Source organism: Mchenga conophoros, linkage group LG11 (assembly GCF_057382185.1).
Source record: "Mchenga conophoros isolate Kocher_MC1m ecotype Shallow Benthic linkage group LG11, M_conophoros_male_GT1.1, whole genome shotgun sequence".
In the NCBI taxonomy this organism is placed as follows: domain Eukaryota; kingdom Metazoa; phylum Chordata; class Actinopteri; order Cichliformes; family Cichlidae; genus Mchenga; species Mchenga conophoros.
The window spans coordinates 24,041,435-24,067,625 of NC_140536.1; the positions used below are offsets into that span (position 1 = coordinate 24,041,435).

The 26,191-nt window shown below is 43.5% G+C and overlaps 1 protein-coding gene across 10 annotated transcripts in view; it reads right to left on the bottom strand.

Moving 5' to 3' along the window:
• Positions 1–26,191, bottom strand: part of pou2f2b (POU class 2 homeobox 2b) — a 79,207-nt gene that overhangs the window by 32,128 nt on the left and 20,888 nt on the right. For 2 of the 10 annotated variants that reach the window (XM_085291649.1, XM_085291648.1), the window contains exon 4: positions 13,736–13,794. The exons of 6 other annotated variants lie outside the window; for them this stretch is intronic. Coding sequence is in view for 1 of the 4 variants with exons in the window: in XM_085291643.1 (XP_085147769.1) it covers positions 20,080–20,179 (100 nt within the window). In the remaining 3 variants the exon portion in view is untranslated. Of the gene's footprint in view, positions 1–7,591; positions 7,627–13,735; positions 13,795–20,079; positions 21,542–26,191 lie in introns of those variants that run through there. 2 more of the 10 variants (XM_085291647.1, XM_085291643.1) reach the window with 2 other exon arrangements.

Sequence of the window (26,191 nt, forward strand, 5' to 3'; positions counted from 1 at the left end):
TAGAGAGAGAGAGAGAGGGAGAAAGGGAGGGAGGAAGGAGGGAGAGAGGATAGACCAACAGAGAGAAACAAACGACACAGATAAAAGATACATATAATGACAAAACATAAAGAGGCAGAAACATCGTTTATGGTGCAAAGCGAAGTCACAGAGCCAAGGTGGCATAAACGTTAAGAGGTGAGTTTGGGGGGGTTTGGGTAGCGAGGGCGAGTCAATGAAAGCACAAGGAGATGCATTACATTGTTGATGTCATTACTCTTTATCATTGATTTGTCAGCACAACCACAGAGTTCATTCAACGAGCCATCCAGTGCCCTCCCGTCACCACAGCACACACAGCTGAACAGAGAGCGATGGCGAGAGACTGAAAAAGACATTAACTAAGTACACACCGAGCGACCACAAACTGGAGACTCCAGGGCACGGACAAAAACTTGGCCAGAGAAAACTGTCATTTCTGCCAGCTGCAAGAGCCACAGATACACAGATCTATTAAAATAACATGATTCTCTGTTTTTTTAATTCTCACACCCCTTTGACTCTCATATTAATTACTAGAGGTGGTACTCGTCAGAGACATATTCCTATTGCGGTAACATACACTGCGATTAATCGCCTTTTTTCCTCAAAGTCAAACTTTGTCAAACTTTGTCTGTTTTAACCAACAACAATACAATGAGACTGTCAAGCGTGCTGACACCGTCACTGAAACCTGCCATAAATGTTGCCATAAAATGGAGTCAGTCTGATTGGCAATTACATCTTACAGAAATTCACATTTAAATATTACATTTGTGCACAGCAACCTTCCTGTTTTATAGGAATATAACCAGCTGGCAGCCAGTTGAGTTGAGTCCCCTCGAGTTGTGCTCACTGACAAAGACTCATTCAGACTGATGGCACCATGCTGGCAATCTGTCTGTGTTTATGAATTAGACTGCAGTTACTTGCAGACCTGCAGCAATCTCTCTGAGAATAACGGCATTCAGTCAGTTTGCAGAAAAGTTGCTGCCTATCAGGCGAGATGATCCATCTTATTCGTAGTATTCCCAAAGTATTTTATTTATTTTATTTCATGAAATATTGATACAGGGGCCACAGTGGCGCATTGGTTAGCACTCTTGCCTTGACAGCAAGAACAGAACTGCGAAGGACTGGTGAGCGGTCCATGGCATGCCCCGCCTCTCTTCCTATGACAGCAGGGTTAGGCTCCAGCCCCTGGAGACACCCTCATTGAATAAGCAGCAGAGAATGGACGCATGGAAATATCGATGCAATATTGCAAAAATATTGTAATACTTTACCGTATCGATTCCCCCCACACACACACATCCAAACAGATACTCACAGAAAGTTATGCATGCATGTATGCATAGCTTGGCTGACTTCCTGCTGTGCTCTTCTACAACTACACTAAAGCAGACATAGACTGTGGTATACACAGTGTATATAATATGGAAACTTGCATATCATTTGATAAATTGCTACAAAAACCCTTCATTGTGGAATTTTAACTTGAAAGAAGAGAAGGATTTGTAATAGCGAGTGTGTGTGTGTGTATGTGTGTGTCTGCGCACGCGCCAAAGAGAGGGGGCTTTGAAAAATGTCAGGAGGGAGGTGGTGTTCAGGTAGGGGGCCTTGCTGTGGGGCCCCTTTTTGTCCTAGACAAAAACCAAAATGGTGGAGTAGGGGAGGAACAAAAGGCACACAGGGGGAAACAGGATAGTGACAACCTGTGCTGAGTAAAAACATCCTGCTGGCACGCACGCACGCACGCACGCACGCACACACACACACACACACACACACACATTAATCCCTAATCAGACCCCGAGTGTGTGCCTACCCACTCACTACACTTCCCGTTGAAACTTGCATTTCTTGCAGTCCTTGGCCCCATTACCCAGGCAACCCACACACACACACACACACTGAACCACATCTGTCATTTCTTAGTTTATTGAACATTACAAGATGATAGAATTCAGCCTCCTACTCTCTTGATATTTTTTGACACAGAAGAGGAACGTATTGTCAGAAAAGGTTTATACAAAAGAAAACAAATAGATGGAAAAAAACCCAGAACGTAAACTCTGAATGGGAAAGCCGGGCTGTATATTGAGGAAACCTTTGGTAAGGGCAGAAAATGTCAGGTTTGACAAATGACCTTTTAAACATGGAGCAGATGTAGAGAGTCATGTACACTGTAGACAGAGGGCAGCTCAACTGTCTGTCTCTTAACAGCTAGCGAAAAGATAAGTGTGACCGTTTCATAGTGTTAAAATATAACACTCGTGACTCTAAATCAAAATGTGGAACAAACCAGAGTGATTTCTCAATCAGAAGTGAATTTTATTCTAGAGAGGAGATGGTGGAAGCGTGGTTTGGGATGCAGGGAGAGGATCAAAAAGAGAAAGAGGGGAGGAGGGGGGAAGCGCACAAATGTAGCGGGAGTGAAATATACTGTAGCAAATCACGAAACTGCAGGAAAATGTATCACGAATACAGCTGAATAGCATTAATACAAATCCATTTTGTATTAATGAAAAAAATTTATTTTATAAAGCATACCATAAATGTGGTTTGATCTCAAATCATTAACTTGGAAGTCTTTTAAATTTTTATTTCTATAATTTCACGTTAGTCTACTGTAGTCCAACCAAGGTCCATCTTTATTAAGGTGAGTGTTAAAAAATATTAAAATATGGATGTTTACACAGAAAGTTGTGGTGCAAAGTTAAAAAACTAAAAAAAACAGCTGAATTCAGCGTACCCGGGGTTAAACTGTACAGTTTCATTTTAATTTACAGATTACAGTAGGAACTAGAGCAGGGCGATATGACCAAAAATATTTATCATGATATACATTTGAAAATTTGCGAAAACGATATAACTGACGATATAACTGACACTAGACAAAATACTTTACAACTCCACAACTTTATTAGTGCAAAAAAACAAAACATCAATGTATTTTCACTTAAACAAGCAGCTTTTTTAAGTGCATTAAAGTTATCTAAAACTTTAACAGTGCAAATGCAAATTCCTTGCTGACAGTTTAACCAAAAGGCATTTCCAGTGAAAATTGGCCAACATATCCTCAACATAACCATGTAGAATATCCACAAAATTTAAAAAGAGGTTATACACACACAGTACGGTAATATTATGTTGAAGCACAGTACATATCACTCCGCGAGGCGCCTGCCTAATATAGCCGTAATGTTTTACCCATATTCTATCGCGATATTTCATTTTCTTATTGTTGCCCAACATTATACCGGTATTACCGTGAACGGTATGATATGGCCCAGCCCTAGTAGGAACACTAAAATTTGAGCATAATTCCACAGTGGTTCACAGTATCAGGTAGCAAATATCCTTTAAATAGAAAACAGTAAGAGGTTTTTAATTATTCGGGCTTTAAAACCTTTAAGAGTAGTGTGTACCAAAGTCCAAATCTCACTTGTCTGGTCTTGAAATGCATGCAAGCGATCAGAAAACCTGCACAAACCAATAACTAGACTTCCTAAAATCATTTTTGAGGATGACAAGTGGCTTTTGAGAATAAGCCGTCATCAGGGCAATCTGGAAAAAAAAAAAGAGTAACAATTGTTAAAGTGAGAGAGCAAACCCCGACACAAACATCTGCGATATTTTATTGGAATTCCACCCTTCTGTTAAATCCCAGTGAAAACTGCAATTATTTACAGGTCGCTCGGGTTATGAGTGAACATCGAGCTCAATTTTTGTTCATGACCAAGTGATCAGGCCGGTCCTACAAAGGTTTTTTTGTCCTGTTTTTTTAAATTATTCATGGCATCTGAAGAAAAGCACAGGTGTGAATCGAGCTGTGATTTTAACTGTAACACGTGTCAAACGGCAGTTCAGTGCTGGTAAAAATATGCGGTCCATACTTTACTGTTTAACATAGAAATGTCCTAAAGTGTATATGAAAGTACACTTGTGTAGGGACAAAGAGCAGCTGAGGAGATGTAGAAAGGAAAGAAATAAGTGACAATGACAGAGAGGAAGGGAGAGCTGGACATCAATTACAGGTATACAGTTATGCATGGATGACATCACTGGACCCCTCCTCCAGCCCTTGGGAATGGGCGCCTTGGAAACAGTCGCTAAGGGAACAGAGTACTGAGAGGGCTGGGGGGACCAGGGAGAGAATGGGGGGTGGACAAGATAGTTGGGGGAAAAAAGAAATTCAAGGAGGTAGAAGACAGCCAAAATAACACTGAATCAAACCTCGGTCTACTGGAAAGCGAGGAGTTTGAGGACAAAGTCATGTGATCTGGAAAAAAGAAAAAAAAAAGAAAGAGAAGGGGGGAAAAAAGCATTTCCAAAACAAATCAGCTGTTACCTTCTTCACGTCCCATTCAGCAAATGGGCCACCTCATCTCATAAAGGGTGAAAAAGGAAGCTCTAGCACAGCTAAAGCCCGCATTGTCCTCTTCCCCCGTATACCGAGACCAACCTCTCATTCACTCCAGTCATTTAGAGAGGAGAGATTTAGTGCGGCACTGATGCAGTGTGATGGTAAAAAAAAAAAACGACATGTGATAGAAAAGCAGAGATGGCCTCGGGCCAGTTTAATGCATACAGATATAATATTAATGGGGAAAAAAGGCATGTTGATAGACAAAGAGCAGCTGCTGTAGTGAAATGCTGTCTGTTAATGTATAAGGGTGACTCGAAGTAATTTTTAACCACAAAGCTGGAGGCTCTGTAAGTGGATGGAGGAATTGAAGTTTGTGGCGTTGCATTAAAACACGCCCACTGGAAATCACCACCGTGCCACTCTGACCTCGGTAAACTCCTCTCATCCCTGCAGACAGTGCAGTGTCCACACACACGGGTATGCACTCTGACTGCTACGTAAACACCTCGATCAGGGCCTCATCTACATTACTGCATCCAATTATCACATCAAAAACAACAAACATACAGTTTGCATCACTGAGGTGTCCCCAAGTTTATGTGCATAACAAACATCTACATTTTTATGCAGCATATTTGCAAAGCAGCATCATAAACAAACCAAAGGTGCAGGTTTAGTATGCAATATACATTTGGCATGTATGCATAAAATGTGATCAATATCTGTTGCTGAATAAAACATGCTGCTGGTTTTTGACAGGCCGATTTGAAATGGAGATGCTATGCTAATACAAAAGGCCTCGGTAAGACTGGCCCTGAACCCTCCACATACCAGCAGTTCACATTTAGACGCTCTCACCTTCACTCTCCATAATGCATGAGCTGCCTGAATATATATCACCCCCTGCACAGCTCACTCTCTCACACTCACAGTTCCATATGCACAGGACCACTACTGTGTGCAGAATGACAGGGAGGCAGATACGCATAAGATAGCTGCGCCAGCACATAAGCGCACACTCACAAATCAAGCGATCCAGCACGGAAAACAACACAAAACAGCCTAAAGACCCAAGACTCCGTGGTGAGAGTTTGATATACCATGCATGTAAAACAGAAAAAAAAACCCATAAAGAAACAAAAAACAAAAAAATGCCTTTTTGTGTGCGAGGGAAAAAAAACTTTGCAGTAATTTGGAAGTAAAACTTGACAATCCTAAATGATCCGTTTTCTTTCGCGACTGAATTTTGCCAGCAGAACTTTTTTTTTTTTAAAGCTTTGATTGCCATGAAAAATGTGGAGGATACAAGCAGTTATAACAGCTAAAAAACACACAGTTGTTCTTCTTTGATCAAGTGGTGTGAGACACACTGGCAGTGCTTAATCAAAACACTGGTAAGCCATCCTGAACTTCTAGGCTTTCAACAGCAGGAAACAGGGTCAGGGCTGCTGAACAACTCAGTGTGAACTGCTTTGCAGCTCGTATGTGTGTTGATGTGTAAGTTGGGGGGGGGGAGAGACCATGTCAGTGGTGTTTGTGGGCTGCCAATTAACACACACACAGTTCTTTGAAAGGTAGAGTGAGCTGAAGCGAGGAATGAGGAATGGAAAGGTGGACAAGTAAAGCCAGCCAAACATCTAATGTTGGTGCGGGGACTGTAAGGGTTTGCATTACATTACATTATTATGAAGGAGAACAATAAATATGCATTTTACAAGGCAGTATGTCTGTTTTAGAAGACAACTGAATTTACTTTGTGCTTCTCTCTTTTTCTGTCTCGCTGCCCCTGCTGGTCTTTAACCTTGGCCTCCGGTGCTTCTGCCTATCGCAATAAAGTCTCCCCTTCCACGTCTTTACCTCTCCCACCCTTACTCTTTTCTTCCTCCTCCTCCTCCTCCTCTCTGTCTCTCTGTCCCCCCGGCACCACTGTTGTCCACTGTTCCACTCATTCATAGTAAACACTATTGATTTTCAGCAGGGAAAATAAAAAAAAAGGGACCATGAATTTTAATGCCCCTATCTGTCCCCTTCTCCATCTCTTCCTATTTCCCCTGCCTCTCCCTTTCCTTCACTCCCCCCCCTCCTTCCTCCAACACCACCACTACCTCCACCCCATCTTTCCTGAGGGGAGGATAAAGAGATGGGGATCGTGTGTGTCTGTATGTGTGTGCCATATGTGTGAGTGTAAGGTGGTGGTACGGAGAGGGAGAAGGAGGGTGGGAGGAGGAGGGGGGGGGGGGGGGTTTGCATTTCTCATTTCCCAGCTGTGCCTCTCTCACACAACTGCCCCTCCACCCAAACCCCCACCCTCTACACTCCCTATACCTCTCCTTCTCCCCATCCATCCTTCTCTCCTCCTCAGTCCTCTGTTGTTCCCCTCTTCTCTTGACATCGGCTTTGACTCTGGGGAGTGGAAGCAAATGAAGCTCTCTCTGTCCAACACACACACACAGAGCTAGTCGCACACAGATAGGGGTTGCCCCATTCGGCAAGCGTACTCACACACACACTTAAAACACTTGCACACACACACCACAAGTGATATAATCAGGCGCTTGGTCAAGGCCTTGCACAGGCAAGACAAACATAAATACAAATGCCGTGTTTAAAACTCGGACAGTGAGCAATGGAAGAGTCGAGCATTTAATTTTTCTTCCATGTTTCTCTTCCTTTTTTCTTTCCACTGACTTCCTGCTTCATCCTGAGTCTCACTCTCGGTGCATTTATCTACCTTCAACCCCGCCACCTCGCAATCCCTCTCCTCTTTCCCCCATCATCTCTACCTCCCTCGCCCAGCCTCTCTCTTCTACTCTGTGTATTGATTTTGCTATAAGCAGTGTCCCGGTTGCGACAGGTTAGAGCAGACAGACAAAGGCAGACTTCATCAACCAGTGTTAAACACAGGAGCCACGTCCTCAATAATCACTCCATCACACAAAAGACGACGAGAGACAGAGAGAGAGGAGAAGAGGAGAGGAGAGGAGCGAGTATTGATGAATGGCGAGGAGTCGAAGAGAAAGGGGGAAAAACTGTGTTGGAGTATTTTCAAGGAAGCATTTTGTCCTTTCATTTGTAAGAAACACGGGGGAAATAGTTCACTGCCTGGATGCAATCGCACACACACACACACACACACACACACACACACACACACACACACACACACACACACACACTCCTGTGTCTTAAAATCTGTGATACCTTTTATCTCTTCTCTGTGGCATGTGTCCTTTCATCTGAAAAAGCAGTCACACACAAGGTTATTTTGTTAAAACCAAATTTCTCTCACTAAAATATCGGCACAAGCATTAGCAGATTTTGAAAAATTTGGGGTCTTTTTAAGAGGGGGGAGGGTTAGTGCCTGAGTAGGAATCTCCTATAACAAGCTCATTATTATAGCAGTGAGTACATATATATATATATATATATATATATATATATATATATATATATATATATATATACATATATATATATATATATATATACATATATATATATATATATATATACATATATATATATATATATATATATATATATATATATATATATATATATATATATATATTTATATATATATATATTTATATATATATATATATATATATATATATATATATATGGGCTTTTCTGGTCTTTAAAAAAACAGTCTGAATAGTGTGTGTCTGTATACGCCAACAGTTTTCATCTCCACTTAATCTCCTGGTCTTAATTCAGAGTGTACATTGAGCCGCCTAATAGGATGTGACTGGAGCGCCTGCTGCAGCACTAGCTAGCTAGCCGCTAATGAGATGGCCGCCACAGCCAGGGAATCAAAGCGCTTCATCAGCACTCCTAATTACTGTAAACCTTGTTAGCTGGCTGGAAAGCTAACATCTGCTCTCAGTAACAAATTATGTCCAAATATAACACGGACCTGGCCTGACGTGTCCAAGCGAAAATCAAAGAGCGTGCCGTTACCACACCCGGTGATTTTATTGCCCTATTCTGTATTGCGACTGTAATTAAAGCAATGGAGATACAAGAAAGATTCAAGTTCAAGCTCAACAGCATTTTCGTTGTTTGGTTAAGGAACTGCTTGTCTTGTGATTTTTTTCCCCTTTTTTAATAATCCATCGAGGTCTGAGGCTGCTAATGTTGCCCATCTATGAAGCAGCAGGTGTGTGGACAGCAGGTTTCCATGTAGCTCTGTCTGTTTGCCCACTCACCCCCTCTCTATCTCTGATCAAAGCGCGCCCTTTCAATCCCCTCCACCGCCACCTTCTGCTGTTCCTGTCTTCCTCCTACACCCCCCCATCATAATTTGACTGATGATTACACTTGTCACTCATGGCAGCATGTGGCCAATTAGGAAGTGGGGTGTTGAGGAGGGGAGGGACGTGCAGTTTGTGGTAAAAGGTGTGGGAAGGAGGGGGGCCAGTAAATTTGGGTTACCACTACAACTTGTCATCGCTTGTTCCACTCAGGTAGTCTTTTTGGTTCTTAGCTAAGAGAGAAACAAATATTCATTTCTGTTCAATTCTCTTTAAGAGAGTCAAGAAACACCCTCAAGCTGTGCTTTCTCTACCCCTTTCAGACGCTCCGTCCTTGTCTCGCACTCTCTTGGCCACTTCAGTATCTCTCCATGTTCCAGGGTAATCACAGACTCATTTAAAGTCACTTTTGTACACTACCTCTGACTGGTGGTTAAGAGTGTGACCGCAGACTAGGCTTTTATGGGCCTTAATGTGTCCTACAGACACTTTGGCAACCAGGCTGCTGTTGCCGAAGATGTGAGAACAGAGAGGGAGAGAGACAGAGAGGAGGGGAAGGGAGACAGACAGAGGGGGGTATAAAAAAGGAGAGAATAGGACATATGAAGCCAACAGCCATGGCGACTTAACCAGGCTGAAAAAAGGGGGAACGAAAGAGGATGAAAGAGGAGGGAGGGAGAGGGACGTGCACGACAAAATGGACAGAACATGGAAGCGTCAAAAGAAAGGGGAGCGAGAGGTCACTTAGTCACTCCTGCGCCCCCTGCTCTGCACCTCCTCCCTTGTCCCCTTTACAAGCAGACAAAGGGACAGAGGGGTGCAGCCCTTGTACAGATGAGGGAGGGGTTGCGCCCTCCCTCTGTCACTCCTACCTTCCTTTTTGCTTTCTAACATTTAACGACAGCCAGTTGATATTGTCGGTGGATGCAGGTAGAAATTAGTGACACACACTGGAGGTCGTTCAAAATGAAATTTCCTCATTTAGACAGGAAAATAATTCTCTTAAAGAACCTAAATCACAGAAATATTATTCATAAAGCGAGTTAAACTAGGGCTTCAAGGTGTGATTATTTTTTTAAATACACCTGTCCCTCCATTTGAATCAAAAACAGTTTGTAGATGTTAAAAGGTAGGTTTTTGATCAATTTTAATAGGCAGGCAGATAATAAATAATGTGCTAAATGTGTTAATTGAATGGAGAATATTAATGTGTAGCGCAGTGCTATAAGTTATTAGCAAACATTTAAAGCATATTAATATAAATTCAACAGTTTTAAATATTCTCAGATCGAATTATATCAAATAAACTAGCTTAAACTAGCCTAATATTAAACTCAAACCACACTAGTTAGCGCAACCTAAACTCCACCTGATCTTAACTTTAACTGTTTGAAAATAAATACAACCAGAATTTACATGCTAAAGAATTAATACACACATTTTTTAATGATGATATTAGTTTGCAGTAACTATGGTCTTATTTACATCGCTCTAGTAATATAACCCAAACCATGCTAGCGTTCATGCTAGTTAGCTTTACTAAAATTTGAATTAGTTAACACTACAGTTGGCTAGCTTAACTAAAGTGTGCCTTTCCTTTTGATAAATAGCAATTAGTTGTTGGTCAAGCCCAATATTAATCAAAATTAGGTCTCTGTGTGGGTTTACGGCACATTTTTCTCCATACCTGTTGATTTCCCCTCCAAGCCTGCTAAAGCTCACAGAGAGAACAGGATGATGTGCAAGTAGGGTTGCCAACCGTCCCTTAAAAAACGGAATCGTCCGGTATTTAGAAACAAAAGTACACGTCCCGTATTGAGCTAATAAGGGACGCACTTTGTCCCGTAATCCAGTGAGAATCAAAAGTAGTCTATAACTTTTAATGGAATTAACGCTTTGTTTGAAAACACAATTCCCAGCCCCTCTCCTGCTTTGTGACCAATGAGCTGACAGCACACTTATGACAATTCAAGTATGACAATCCGGTTGTTCAGTGATGACGCGACGAATCCTACTTCCGGGTCTAAAGTAGTCTGCGTTTAATATGGCTTTTGTGTTGTTAACATGTTTAATGTTATGTATTTTCTTCTATTTGATCTCAAAAAGCTCCTAAAACAGTCAGCGACCACTGTTGACCTCCCTCGGCTTTTATTACCGCTAATCATTTATTTAAGCTCAGTTTTTAAAACCTTACGATGTAACTACAGCCCAGCCCATGCAGCAGTATATGAATGACTAACCTCGTATTGTGGATGGATTATCTCAGTTGTTCTCCTGGCTGAAGTTTGGTCCTTTTACAGCATCCTGCCATGCGATTACATTTGTTCCTGACCACCGAGAAAACTCACATTAACTTTTATCGAGTGGAAAAAAAGTTAGCTTGTTTATATTATGCTAACATAGCTGTGTCGCTAGCGGTCACGTAGCACATCATTATATACCAGCTATCCCAACTTCAGTAACCCTACAAACGTCACTGCTGTTTAGTTTTCTGTCTTCATTTATGCTGGAAGTGATAGCAGAGCTGTACGTTTTAATTTGTTTCCAAAACCCCGCAGTCAGGACATGCTATATTGTATTTAGATAGAAGCTAGCGAGCTAACTCCCTGCTAACTTCTAACTCCGTTAAATGTCATAAATTCCGTTTTCATGGATGCCTGGATGTTAAACTCAATTGTTACACCTGGTAGAGGAGAAGGCTGATCATTTTATTAAAGATGAAATACTTTAGACAGTTTTTCAACTCTCAGTAATGCCATAGTGATCCTTTGATATATGGACCTGCAGCGGAGTTTAGACCCAGACACGGCTAGTGACGTCAGACTGAACAACCGGATTCAGATTACCGCTCATCTCATTGGTCGAGGAAAGGTCGCTTACGGAGAAAATACCGGAAGACAACAGATGACCACAACAAGAAGCATGGCCAACAGGGAAACAAACGCCGACACTGCGGTGCAAGTCTCGGACGACAGTACACCTAAAGCTGGGCAGACACTGTGCGATTTTTTCAGTCACGTTATTCAGCTCCTGCTCAAACTGCACGATTGACTCGCAGGGGTTAGAAGTTGGTAGGTCACGATGCAGGGTCTCACACTATACCACCCGATGCTCTGATGCGACCTGAGTGCTCACACTGTGCCTCCATAACATGAAGGTTATAACAGAAAATCTGTCGCTCGCTCTCCCTCTGTCTTTCACTCACACAGACACGCACACCACCATCAACTTTGCTAAATTGCTAATGAAAAACATTGATCAGGCAGCTGTGAATGAGCAGCAGTGTAGATCCAACTATTTTCACGGTTGTTGTGGTCGTGATCATTTTGTGAGGCCACATCGAAAAGGCTCGGATGAGCTTTCCAAAGTTCTACAAGTTGTGCCTCCATCGCTTGTGTCCAGATCACACGCCGCACAGCCGAGCTGCACCGTCTTTTTCACCGACGTTTACCTGTTTGCGCGTGAGCAGTGTGAGCGGCTCACGAGCGATTGATGATCGGGAGCTGCTCGAGGTGTTAATCGCTTCTCGTTACCCCACGTATACTACACGATGCACGATGAAGGCCAAAATCGGGCCGATCACCAAATCGGTCGCACGACTCATAAATCGTCTCAAAATGGGCCAAAAATCGCACAGTGTAAGCCCAGCATTAGAGCAGCAATGTTTGTTCGCCCAGAGAAAGAAAAAAAGGCTGCGAAAGATAAGATAAGATAAGATAAGATAACCTTTATTAGTCCCACACGTGGGAAATTTGTTTTGTCACAGCAGGAAGTGGACAGTGCAAAAGTTATGACGCAAAAATTAGAATACAATAAGAATAAATACAGGGAGGAATGGGAAAAGGAAACCACTGGGCTGGGAACATGCACGATAACACCTATAAAGCGCACTGCACTGTGTGCCGGCGCACTTTTTCCATAGGCATGCTTCTAGTGGTGGGCACATGAAGAACATGAGGGGCGTGAAAGCTCGGGGAACCCTTAACCATTTTTTTGTCCACCAGGCCACGGCAGAAGCAGATATGGTATGTAAACACTGGTTTATTTTTTAAACCCTCTGGTTAAGGTTAATATGGGCATGTGCAGTGAATATCAGCGCTATGTGGCCAGAAGTGTGATAATATAATTTATTTTGTGTAATAAACAACTGCAAGGATAGATGATTACAACAAATAGATCACTAATACATAAAAGTAATACATAGATTAATAATGATGATGAGTTATGATGCGTAATCATGGGAACAAGCGGGTTTACAAACAGGAGCAGCTGATTAGCTTTAGAAAAGCTGAAATAATACCTCAACTGAAGCCAATTGTACTAAATGCACTATATGTGCACTGTTACAAGAATATTTTTGTTGTATTGCTTTCTATTAATTTATATAATTTTAAGTTAAGCAGGGCAGAGTTCTTTTAAAGAAAGATTTACTTATATTCTCAAAAGTTAAGCATGACAGGCTTCTGTTTAAGAAAGAGACCTGTTTTACTGTGTTAATGTTGTCAGTTTGAGCTAAAAATAAATGGCTAAATGATCATTTGTTTCCCATATGGTCATATCACAAAGAATATGCATCTGCTTAAATCAAATTCAAGTCAAATGGTTAAAAAAATAATTTCACACACAAAAAAAAGAGCTACCACACTGGGAAGGGTGAAGACAACTGGGTTGCCCGGCCCTGGCCACGAGGTGTCCCTTATTTATTTTTCAGGGAGTTGGCAACCCTATGTGCAAGGTAGGTTATACCTTTGGTGTTTGACAGCCAATCACATGCTGAAGTATTTATTTTTGGTATAAGCTGGTCTATCAATCAGAGTGCGGTTGGTGTTTTGATGACGTTTTCTTCTGTGGTTCAGAATCACCTGCTAACCGGTTGTAGCGAAGATAGGTTTACATGATAAGGTCCTGACTGGAGAGCAGGAGAGATAGGGGAGAACGATATACTGTTTTTTTCTTTTCTCTTTGGCATATTTTAAATATATATATGTGCAGTGTATACATGTATTATAGGTAGCCATATTAATGGTGCATGTCAACAGGATACAAATTCATCTTTAAGCTTATATTTACTCATATTTTAGTTACCTACTTGTGTTTAGATGACCCCTTCCCTAACTGTGCAAGTGGTAGGTTCTCTGCAGGTTGAAACTGGCAATGGAGAAAAAAGAGAATGAGTAGTAGAAGAGAGAAGCAACCACTTCCTGTGAGGGTGCATTTAATGTGGTTTTATTTTATTTTACTTTCGTTCAGTTGGGTGTTCCAGAGAAACATCCCCCTTAAAACTTGTGTAGGGTTTCACCCTGACGAACTGCTATCAGTATGTGTAAGAAAGTATTTTCGTTTGTTGCTTTCCACAGAAAATAAAGTAACTGTCACAGATGACCAACACCCAGACGATGTTTAAGATCCCCCCCCCCCCCCGTATATCTAATGTAAAATTTAAAATCATTAGTTACAATTGTTTGTAATTCTGGAGTATTTTCAGCAAACAATAAAAAAACATGACTGTGCAGTTCTAAAAGAGAGATGTTGCACAGGGGGCTAAAAGGGACAAGAGGTGTTGGGAGTACAACAGATTAATTTCAGAACAGAATCTCCTGCAGGGAAAAGGATGGAGAACAGAATGGTGGGGAGGATAAAGAAAAGCAAAAATGCTCAGAAGTAATAAAGACAGAAAAGAGATTAAACATGCATTCAGCTCTCTTAAAGGGCTGAGGTGCTCTTGAAGAGTATGTGTATGCATGAGTGTGCGTGTGTGTGTGTGTGTGTGCATGCACACTCCAGAGGATGCTTTTGCAATGATGTGACATTGCTTATAGCAGATATGTTTGCAGCCTTATCCTGATCGGTAAGCACTCTCCATCCACCCTCAGTCTGAAGGACAGCAGTGGAACCCCAGAGGTTAATAGGAACCCTTCATTACCATAAATCTTATCAGCTAAATGAAATGGAGAGAAGGACCCCTGATTTAGTCGTCAGCTCTGCTGGGCTAAGGGGAGACACCCAATCAAACCTCTGGGTTTTATTGGTCTTTTTATTATCTAAATGTACTGGCACATGAGCAGGGTGGCAGAGGTGACAGCCGGCGGCAATGAACAACAAAAAAGACAGCGGCCAGTAAAAAACGCATTGTTGGTTTAGAAATGAGACCGATGTCATCTCAGCAAATAAAGTATCCAGACGGAACCCGCGCATCGCCACAAAGAAACAGCATACTCGTGTCCCAGCAAGCAGGGGAATGTAGAGAGATTTTACTCTGATGTCTGAATAAATCACTTTGAAAAATCTTGCCAGATCAGGTAATCAAGTGTATAGACAGCAGACGTTCAGAGGCGCGTTTTGACTGCCTAGTTTGATTGGCGGCTTGTGGCGATGACCACTCCGACGCTGATCACAGCCAGGCCACCACTGACTGAGCATCCACACATACTCAGAGGAGGATGTCCCCCATGTAGAGGTCAAGTATGGCTGAGTCCTCAGTATGTACATTGCCTGTGTGCTATTGGAGGAGTGATAAGGAGAGGCAACTAGAAAACACAGAAGGAAGTGTAAATCAATATCTAGGATGGAATCAGCTGGTTTGTATTTATTCCCGCTGATGTGTTGATTAGCTGCTTTCTCTCTCACGCGCACACACACACACACACACACACACACACACACACACACACACACACACACACACACACACACACACACACACACACACCATCTATCCTTCTCTGTGTGTGTTCTCTCTGTTATTAAGGCCTCCAGGTCTGATTAAGTGGCGTGCTCACCCAGCCCCTGGTTAGGACTAATGCTAGGCTGTATTTCAGCGGACACGGTGACTAATTGCACAAAATCATTTGACTGAGTGTGAGTCCGTGTCTCTGTGAACACATTGGAGAATAATGGATGGCCTCTAAGTGCTGTTCAGATGAATATGTTTGCATGATTTTTGTGGTGTGTCCTCCTGTGTGCTGGAGTATGCATATTTAAAAGCAATGTCTTTAAAGGTCATTGTTTGGTGAATGTGGGTGTGTGTGTATATATATGTGTGCATGATAATGGTTATCAATACACTAATGGTTGTTAAGAATTTACAGCGGATGTGTGTATGTCCCGGTCGCTCCTGTTCCCTGGGAGAAACTCAATACCACTCCCTGCTGCTAATGAGCTGAGGGACCTCATCAGCATTAATACTACATTAGTCTCAAGTAATATAAACACATCAGTGCGCGCGCACACACACACACACACACACACACACACACACACACACACACACACACACGCTTTGTATAAATACAACCTACTGGCGCATATGCACACCTGAGCAAATCCAATAAAAAGGTAAACAGTTAATAGGATTAAAAGGAATTATTAAACCCCACTGTAACATGAATAACACAGCAGCACCCTGCTAATAATCTTTATAGACTGGATTTGCTTGGATTAATCCAAAACCATGAAAAAGCCTTAATTCCCAGTGCTATATATTTTAAAGGTCACCCATAGCACACAGTTACAGAGTGTATGATTTTAAAAGTGTCCTACAATAACTCGTATGTTTGTCTCGTTACGTAAATGCATCAGTTAAACAGAAGACGTCACTGCTGCTCCTCCTTTGGGCCTCGTCACATTGTCAGATTTTGTTGTGGTCGTCTATGTGAGCTTAATATACGTAAATAGATGAGCCCAACAGCCCATTAGCTCCTGGAGCATTTTGCCATCAGCCTGCAGCATTCAGAACCCTGTGGCTGGCTCATATACTGCAATCTAATTCTACTACCAGGGGGAGAGGAGAGCAGAGGAGAGAGAATTGTATTGTGACAGAGAGCAGAGAGTGGGAGGTAAAGGGAAAAGAAGAGGAGAGAGAGGGCTACAGAGAAGGAGAGAGGTAGCTTAATGCAATAAAGCATGTAGTATTGACATCTTTCTCGTGTCTATTGATTCCCCATTATGTTGCTAACAAACCCAGGTTGACATTTTGTCATTTGCAATCATGTTAACACTGCGACTTGCACGCTCCCCTCCACAAACCGATCTATATCTACACACACTAGTTTGCACGTGTGCTCATGCTCTTGCACACACACACTCGCTCTGTCACACACAGAGCAAATGGGTAAGCACATGCACGGTCTTACATCATGCAGTCGAGGACGTGCCAGCGCGACGTTGTACACATGTAGAAATGTCTTAAAAGTTGGCAGCGAGCGCAGACACAGAGCTGTGGACATGTTGATTAATGGATTAAGACTGAACATTTTATTGGAATACACTGAAGGAAATAATAACATCAGACCGGCCCTACAGTACACGGGCAGGAAATGTTATGAGGAAAACAAATATCAATAAGTGTATAGTTAAATGTTACTCAGTCTGAAATGCAGAGGCAGAACTAAAACAGCTCACGAGCTGCTAAAACCGGAGGAGCGTGTGTGATCGTACTGTAAGTGCACATGTGTGTGTTTGTGTGTGTGTGAAAGAGAGAGTTAGAGAGTATATGGTAGAAGATGGTGGCTAATGGTGTGTGACAGAAGGTGCATAGCTGAGATGAACTGAATCCAGGTGTGTGTGTGTGTGTGTGAGAGAGAGAGAAAGGCAGTCTCCAGTCTTCTTGATGTCCCATCATATCATATTATATCATATCATACCAAGCCCTGCACTGTGTGGGAAACCTGCGGTTTCTCCTCTATGTCCCATTAAACTTTCATATACCAGTTAATGCTGATGGCTTCACAAACCACTTTACTACACATACACACGTATACACACAAAGAGTTCACACAGCAGTGGCCATGACCTGTACCTCGACAGACACAATGCCATTAAAAATAGAACAAAACCTGGATCAGTTACAGCAGCTTGCTGTCCAGGTGCAAACAGCCTAACGTGCTTGTTTTATGGTAGTGTATATGATGGTCTGTCTGTTTCATGACAGTGAGTGTGTGTCTCTGTGTGTGCGTGTGTGAGCCCCCACAGGGGTTGTGCATGAGTGCTCGAGGCCTGTTGTAACATGAAAGAGAATCAAAACACAGGGGGCTAAAAAGGGTCAGGTGGGGCTGAGTCAAACACTCCCGCCGTGACCTTTGACCCCACAAAAGGCTCTAACGCAAAGGAGTCAAGGAGCTGCCACCAGTCAAAGAGACAAGTTAACTGAGAGCTTGAGTCAAGAGCCCTACAACTACCCAGAAAGCATTGTGTGCGTCTGTGTGTGTGTGTGTGTGTAACAGTATTAAAGGCTCTTTGTTGGCTAAGTGAAAGCACACTTCTGTGGGCGTGTCCACTCAATCCTAGCATCTTTAATATCCCAAAAAGTTGATTCTGTACATGTGGATGTGGCGTTTTCAGTGTGAGAGGCATTTCGTCACGCTCATCACTTGGATGAGTAAACAGAATCAACTTTTTGGGATTTCCTTACCTGGATGATTGAGCATGCATCAAGACATCTTTAATACTTTCAGATTAAATCATTCCTGTTGTTTGCTGATATACGGTGAAGAAGCAACTCCTGCTTTAGACCTCAGATGCTGAAGTGACCCAGCGCTCCCCTGGCAACAAACCCTCTGAGTTCAGAAAGGACAGCACCTCGCGCTATGTTATCAACCTGGAATAAAATCAGCAGAGGACTGTGAATCACGTTATCCTGCCATCTAAGGAATTCAGCAGCCTGTGTACACATCCCATCAGATTGCCTGCTTATTCAGATGCCGGCCCTGGCCTGGGACACTGCAACATAATGGCTCATCCTCGGTTTACTCTCACCTCTCGAGCTCAAACTGGGTTTTCCTCTCCCTCCTCGTTTTTCACTTTGTCATCTGTTCGTACTTTCACCCACTTCTCTCTCGCTCTCTTTCCACATTTTTTTTTTATCTCGTTGTGACATTCGCCATTTTTCAACGTGCGGAGACCGAAAAAACTCCTCCTCCCCAGTCCCTCTCTCCTTTGCCACTTCCACCATCCAACCGCTCTCCCCTCTCTTCTCTATGTATCTCTCTAGAGATATGGCAGGTAACAGGTCCCTTTCATCCCTCTACGCTCTTTTTCTCTCCCCCTCTATCACCTATCCCTTCACTGTCACACACTGTGCACCGTTGACTGAGTATGTGGAGTAAAGGGTGAAGCCTGGCAAATCAAATGGGCTTGAACTGATCTGGAAATGAGGGGAGCGCAGGGGACTGGGCCTGTAAGAGCTCACCCACTGGCCAAGGTGCACATGAGACACATTTAACCCAGCTTTTCACACAAGTTTGTCTATGTGTATGCAATAGTTAATGACTAATGTTTCACCTAATTTTCCTCCTTTTGCATCACTTCCCAAAACAATACAATCCTCGCAGGACTGCAGGGCAAGCAAAGATGTTAAGCCAGTAAAGAGCTAAGTAGCTGTTGCATGTCTTAGAAACAGTGGATGCTAGACTGAGCAAGAGGTTTCTCACAGCAACACACTGAAGCCGGACTGGCTGCTCCCACCATGCATCCTTTTCTTCCACTTCAGCGCAGATGAAAGCAGACGGCGTCCCCCCCACCCCCACCCCCTTTCCCTGACTCCACACTCCCTCTGCTAGTCTGCTCTCAACCGTGGAGCAGCCCAAGCAATGGGACAGAGAGATGCAATCACTCCAAGTCCATTTCTAGTGGTGTTTACAAAGATGCGATCATTGCCAGCTAAGCTGGATGGAAGTCTGAGCAAAATCTGAGTCAGGAGAATCAGTAAGGTTCTTCGAGCTCAAAGTCGACCCACTAACAAGTTATTTAGTCTATATGAATAAACCACAAACACTAAACAGTTGGCTTTGGAATAAAAACGAGTGGAAAACAGCGTTTCCATTGCCTCCTCTCGTATGTTGTTACTCCTCCGTGCACCTACTCTCTCCTTCTATCTCCCCCTCTCTCTGCTTCCACCGGCCCAGGAATCGATCTCCGCAGGATCGATAAGTTGGCATGAATATTCCCTGCCTGCCGAGAGTCTAGTTGGGGAGAGTCGGAGGCTGAGGCTCAGGCGCAGGCAGTGGAGAAGAGGGGAAGGACGGTGACGGAGACGGGGAGAGAAAAAATAGCCTACTCGGAAATAGGAACACACGGGCGTCGTGGAAATTAAGCAACACACGGGTGGAGCAGTGGCGCATCGTTTCACAGAACGGAAAGCGAAAAGAAACTGGACATTTTACGCAATTCATTTTCAATCAGTCTGGACAAAGCAAAGCGCCCGGGACAGCTTCTCTGATTTTTAACAGCCGCCCCGCAAGTGCGGAGGACTGTGTTCAAGCCCTCAGAAGGAGCTCGAGGTGTGTGTGTGTGTGTGTGCGTGTGCAAGTGGGTGTGTGCGCCGCCAGCTCTGCCCGCTGCAAGTGCATCGGCACCGAGCGAGGCAGGCGGGGCGGGTCTCCGCGGCTTGGCCGACATGGAGGAGGTGTAGCAGGGAGAAGAGAAAAAATGTCTTACCGGAGTTGGAGCGGAGAGCCAGAGGGGATTTGAGACGCCAGGCGTTGAGGTCAGGGGTAGCTCTCTGAAACACGAACGGCACCGGCAAAGGAACAAACATGATCTTCCTCCGGCTTCTTGTTTTGATGCAAATAATCTGTCAGATGTACTGTAACAAGCTCTGTCGTCCTCTGAAGCTCCTGCACTTTCGTCCGTTTCTCTGGCAGACAGCTTTTGGACAATATTTGGTATGGAGAGCTCAGAACATTCGCCGTTAGGTGTGTACACATGTAGCCCCAGCTGCGCACTTTATTTACATCTGTAGACTGGTGCTCGGCTTTTGTTTTGGTGTAAATGTGCATAGAACATAGTATTTATATTTAGATATTTATATATATTTATGTAGGATGGTCCCTTGAGTGAAGCAGTTATCTTACAGTCCAGACCAACACACAGACGGACAGAACGGAGATCAGAGCTCACTTCTACAGGCTACAGGAAAAGTTGTGTTACAATTGCAGGCCTATTGTAAGTAAGCTTTGATAATAATAATAAAAACACACAAGTCTGCGTGTCACCTGTCTGTCGTCGATGCACCTGCGTCTCTCTGTTACCTTTGCTCCGCTATATCGTTTTCCTTGAGTAAACATAGAGGCCCGGGAGCTTATTTTATCCCCTCACACTCCTCTCTCGCTCCTCACCAGTTAACGTTTCCTGTAGGTGTGAGGAGGCATGAGAACAGTCGCTAGCCTATTCCTGTAGCATCACCGGCCGGGCTTGGCTTTGGTATTCGCTTTGCAGTTTAAAACAGCACAACAAGGACGCATAACAACGCGCTCGACAGTGAAAAAACAAGGCCAGCAGAGTTAGAAAGTCTTATTTGGATTTCTGCACTATTTGGTTTGGTCTATACTGTATTTGGTCTCTAGCTGCACGCGCTCCTTCTCTTCTTCCCTTTGCATGAAGGCTACATGTAAGACATTCATCCGCGTGGGCAAAAAGCGGCGGCTCGCGCGTTTTTTTCTTCTTCTTTAAATTAAAACAGCTTCATTAAAGGCTTCCAAATAAACAAGTGGGACAAAAAAAGGCTGAACGGACACAAACACACACGCGCACACACACGTATACACACAAACACAACGCGCGCGCGCGCTTGGCCCTGACGCTCCTCCTCCCTCGCTCTCTGTCACAAGGCAGTAATTAAAACGCAATCAATCGATAGATAAACAAATAAATAAATACAGCGGGTAAATAAATAACAAAAAAAATCAGACTAAAAACCGAAAAAAAACCCAAACGGAAATAAGAAAGCGTATCTACTGAAATCCGAATTATGGTGTCGCGTTTTATCGGAACACTTGCCTATCTCCGTCCATCCGTCTGTGTGTCTGTTTTTGTCTGTCTGTTTGTCCCCGATATTATTTGGGAACCCCAACAGCTCATTCGACCCGGCTCCCTCCAGGATTGTAGCGATCTGCCACTAGGCTGGCCGCAACATTGAGGCGAGAGAGGACCCGCTACTACTCACACATCACCACCACCCCACCCCCGCACCTCCCTCCATCCCTCAATCCCTCCCTCCTGCCTCCCACCCACCACCGCCACCCCCACCAACCACCCCATCTCCCTCGTTTTCACTACCGCTGCAAAAGGTATCCTGTATTGATTTCTGGATTTTTTCCCCCCTCTTAATAATACCGGCTATAATGATGCCAATGGTGATCAGTGCATTACTGCTGGCCTCCTTGGGTAGGGATGAAGAGAATCCATGGATGCCTATAGGTGCTTAGTGCTAATACCTGCCAGGATACCCAGCATGCACGCAATTAAGTCATCTCATCACTGCTGCGTTTAATAAGCCCTCCCGAGCGGAGTAGGGTCTATCATTATTCAGATAGACAGAAAGACAAGAGCGACCACTGCTGTTCCAGGCATGAGAAAATATCAAGCAGACTGAAAACACAGTGCAGGCTATAAACTCAGTGAGATAGGAGCAGCATGTGCATGCATAAGTGCTTGCATTTGAGTTTGCAGGCAGGATACAAATGACAACAACAAGAGCAACAATAAAAATAAAGAACAAGAGAGCCCAGGTGTCAGGGGACGAGCTCCTCCATTACAAAGGTGATCACCAGAAGCCCTTCTTCCACGCATGCCGGCCTCCCTTCTGCCCTCTCCCACTCCCGGGCTCCCGACATGTTACATGCTGTCAATTACAGGCCAACATCAGTCAATGCTGCACGCTTACACGCCAGATTATTGTCGATATGGATTTTTAAATAGAAAAATCTATACGTTAAACATTGCAGTCAATACGGGCAAATCGATAGGAATGAGCGAGCTCTTGCTCCTGTTGGGCCTGAGAGCCTCATCCCGCAGGACTGTTTATGCCTGCTCACTTAATGCTGTGGGCGATTAGGCCCGTTTTAATGGAAACTGCACGTGCAATAAATTACTTTCCCATCATCACCAGACTTGTCATTTACTCAGTCATCAGCAGACAGCCATATTGCCAAGAAATGTGAGCCGCACACTAAAACTGGCATATTCCTAATTATGAAAAATGTGTCATCCTCTGTAGTAGACAACCTGGTTTTATTGTCCTTCTCCCTCTGCTTCACATATGACAGATGACATCCGCAGATCCACTGAGGGAGAGGAGGAGAGGGAAGAGAGAGAAGAACGGGAGACACGGGGAGTAAGGAAAGGAGGAAGGGGAGAAGTAGAAAAGTGGAAAACTGAGAAAGAGGAGTAAGGTGGCAGGGTAATAAGAGGGAAGGAGGAGATGGGAGGTGAGGCAGCAAGAAGAGAGAGGAGGAAAGAAGGAGGGAAGGGCGAAGTGACTAGTTGTCCTTCAAAGACCCCCTTCTCTCCACAAAGGGAGCCATGCGCGCCCCCTTTCCCTCCTCCCCGCACTCCTTCCAGACAAAAGCAATTATTTCTTGTAGAATGTAGTGTGGTTGTGCGCGTCTGTGGAAGAGAGGGATGGAGGGAGGGTGTGTGAGATTGAAGGAGGGGAAAATAAGATGGTGTTGGAGGGGTGAGGTGGATGAGGGGGTGAGGAGGGAGGAGGAGGGGTGCTAACACATACAGCATCCATCCATTTGTCCTCCATGCGCTCTTCTTACCAAACTCTTCTTTTTCTTCCTCCTGACGCGGCCACAAAGACACAGAAAACTATCAATGAGGCAGTCACACATAAAAACACACCACCGTCAAAACACCTGCGTGGATTTCAGGTATTCAGATGAGCCGATCTCCTTATTCTGCAGCAGACGCTGAAACTTTAAAGGAAAGAAACAAACTCTCATGTCCTCTCACTGACCGTCTTTCACACAAATTCAGGCATGTGCAGAATTTCGATTTTTCCCTCTATTAAAGTTATTTTCCCTCATCATGTCTGCACAGGTGCAAACTGTTTGACAGGTAAAATAAGCACAGAATACAGAGGCTTCGCTACCTGGCCATGTGTCTGGGACTGACCACCTGAATTCTGCAAACCGCCCCCTCCGTGTGTTTCTTGCTTGGTGCCTATAGGGCCCCCGCAGCGAGGTGGGCTCTACAGTTTCAGTCCCCAAGGGATGTGGTGAGACCCACAACCCCAAAGAGAGAGAAACAGATAGGGAGAGCGAGCTCCCCTGAGGGGCTGCTCCAGCCAATAACCCCTGCTGGACCGCTTTCATTGAAGGCCCATGGTCCTGATTGTCCACCTCCCTCCCTATCAAGCCTCCCAATCCATACAGAGATATATAGCTGGTTCCATTGTTTTCTGGGCTGTATCTTTGCCCTGCTGTATTGAAAAATGCTCTTCCAAAATTGTCTCTCTCGCTCTCTCTTGCTTTGCTTCTATTTTTTTCAGGGACAAATAACAAATACTGTAATGGATGTAATACTGGAAAGCAGGAACTAAAAATAAAGTTTAGAGATTGAGATTTAACTGCCGAATGATTCTTTTTAATAACCAAAAAAAGTATAAATGTGTATCTTTTGTAATTTGTGTGCTTCACATCTTCCAGAAAGTTTTTCTTCCCTTTAAATTACAAAATAAATGAGACTTCTGCTTGCAGTGTCCTGCACTGGATTTGCAGGTTTTTCTGCATTACATAATGTCTGCGCTGTACTTTTAGAATTTATTACATTTGCTAAAAATCATATACATATATGAACTCGTTATGATGCCACAATATTGATATATGTCGTCAAATAAATTTATAAGCTACTGCTAATGGAGAAAACACACTGTTAATAGGTAAACACACTTCTCCGTTCATCACAGCTACTCCCCACAATTATTTAATGAGTGAAATATTTAAAAACAACTCCTGAATCACTCTTTTCAAAACTTATTACATATTATTGGATTCAGTTAGACAACATCTCCAATAAAAAGACAAAATATCAAACTAAGAGATCAAATGAAGAAAATAAAAAATATACTATTTGAAGTTCTTTTTGCTTTCAGCGTTTTTTCTTTAACACAAATCAGTTTGTTTGCAGCTGATACTCTGGCTTATGTAGTTTTCCCCACCTACAGTAGTCACAAGCAGATTTATTCATAGAAAGCAATTTGTTCAATTTCTCTCCACAAAATGTTTTCTGTGTCATGTGCTGTAGGTCAGGATGTGGCATGAAAAATGTGTCCAATCAGAAAAAGCCAAAGTATCCTTAGGCTACACATTAGTCACAACACGGACCATTCATTAGTCATATTGTTTATTGCACTCTTGGTAATTGCCTGTTCTTCATTTTGAATGATTGATTTGACTGGCTAGAAACAGAGTTTGAATATTGAACATGATTTTTTTTTGTTTTTATTATAAATGATGAAGCAGAAGAAAAGTTCTAACCACAAAAAAAACTCCAAACCCTTTTCCTCGGTGAAACGGTTCGTACTGATCAGGCGGGATGTGTGTGTGTTTGTCCTCACGTGCCGCTCCGCGTGTGTGACCCCGGCTCATCTGAGGGTGTTTGCGGCCATGTCACGGTCGTAGTTAAATGGTGATGTCATGTTGACAAACGAGCTGGTCGAATTAAATTCTCACTCATCAATAACTGCGTCGGTTGGGAATCAATAGGAGGCCAACGGTGGCGTTACTGGCTCTGTCAGCGGCCTAACAAGGCCCTATTAGAATGGACAACGCTCTCTCTCTCTCTCACTGTCGCCTTGTCCCGGCTCATCCGGGCAGCGCGAGGCGTCAACACACTCCTCTCATATCCTCTCCGTGCACACACACATCAATAACAGATGGCAAAATGTAATATTCACATAATGCCATGCTCTGACATGATGTATAGATTTGTCAAGATAATATGGATATGATGCATGGGCTTTTATGAGGTTTGTTTTCTTGGTGTCTTTGTCAGTGCGTGTGTTGGCGAGTGGGTGGGCAGGTACTGTTTGTGGATCTTGGTAAGTGCCAGTGTGTGGGAAGGCAAGATGTGGTGCAGGCTTTGGATCCTAACTGTAGAGTTCACATCCAACCAAGATTCAATCAATCCAAGAAGATACACACATACAGGTGTGGAAGAAGAAGAAGTAGTGAGCTGTGTGTGTGCACAAGTCAAAGTCACACACGCGAAAAAAATTCCCAAATGAGAATGGTAAAACTTCACACGCACGCTCACGTACACAGATACACGTATGTTGAAGCAGAAAATACACACAGCCTCACACAAACGATGACTGTACACCACAATCTCCAGCCCTCCGCCTTCCGTTCTCGCTTTCCTCGAGCGAACAAGCAGCTGATCCAGCTAAAGCCCGTGTTCTTTCTGTATTCCTTGTCTTTTTTATTAGTTTTTATTAACTTTGCCTCCCTCTCTCTGTCAGCACTCTCAATAATCAATGCTGATATATTGCCAATATCCAGCTCGGTCCCTCATGCCATCTTTCACAGAGGCTCAGTTATTGGTGGAGATTGGCCCAATAATAATGATATTTATAATAGATATTTATTATCTGGGTTTGTGGCAGGGCTGTGGAAGCCCCCTGCTGAAAACTTACATGCACACAGGCACATAAATGTATACACACACACACACGCGTGCGCGCACACACACACACAGCCTCGCTGGGGCTCTTTAATTTACACTGGTAATATCAGCCGATTATGCCCCACACAGATAGTGTAGG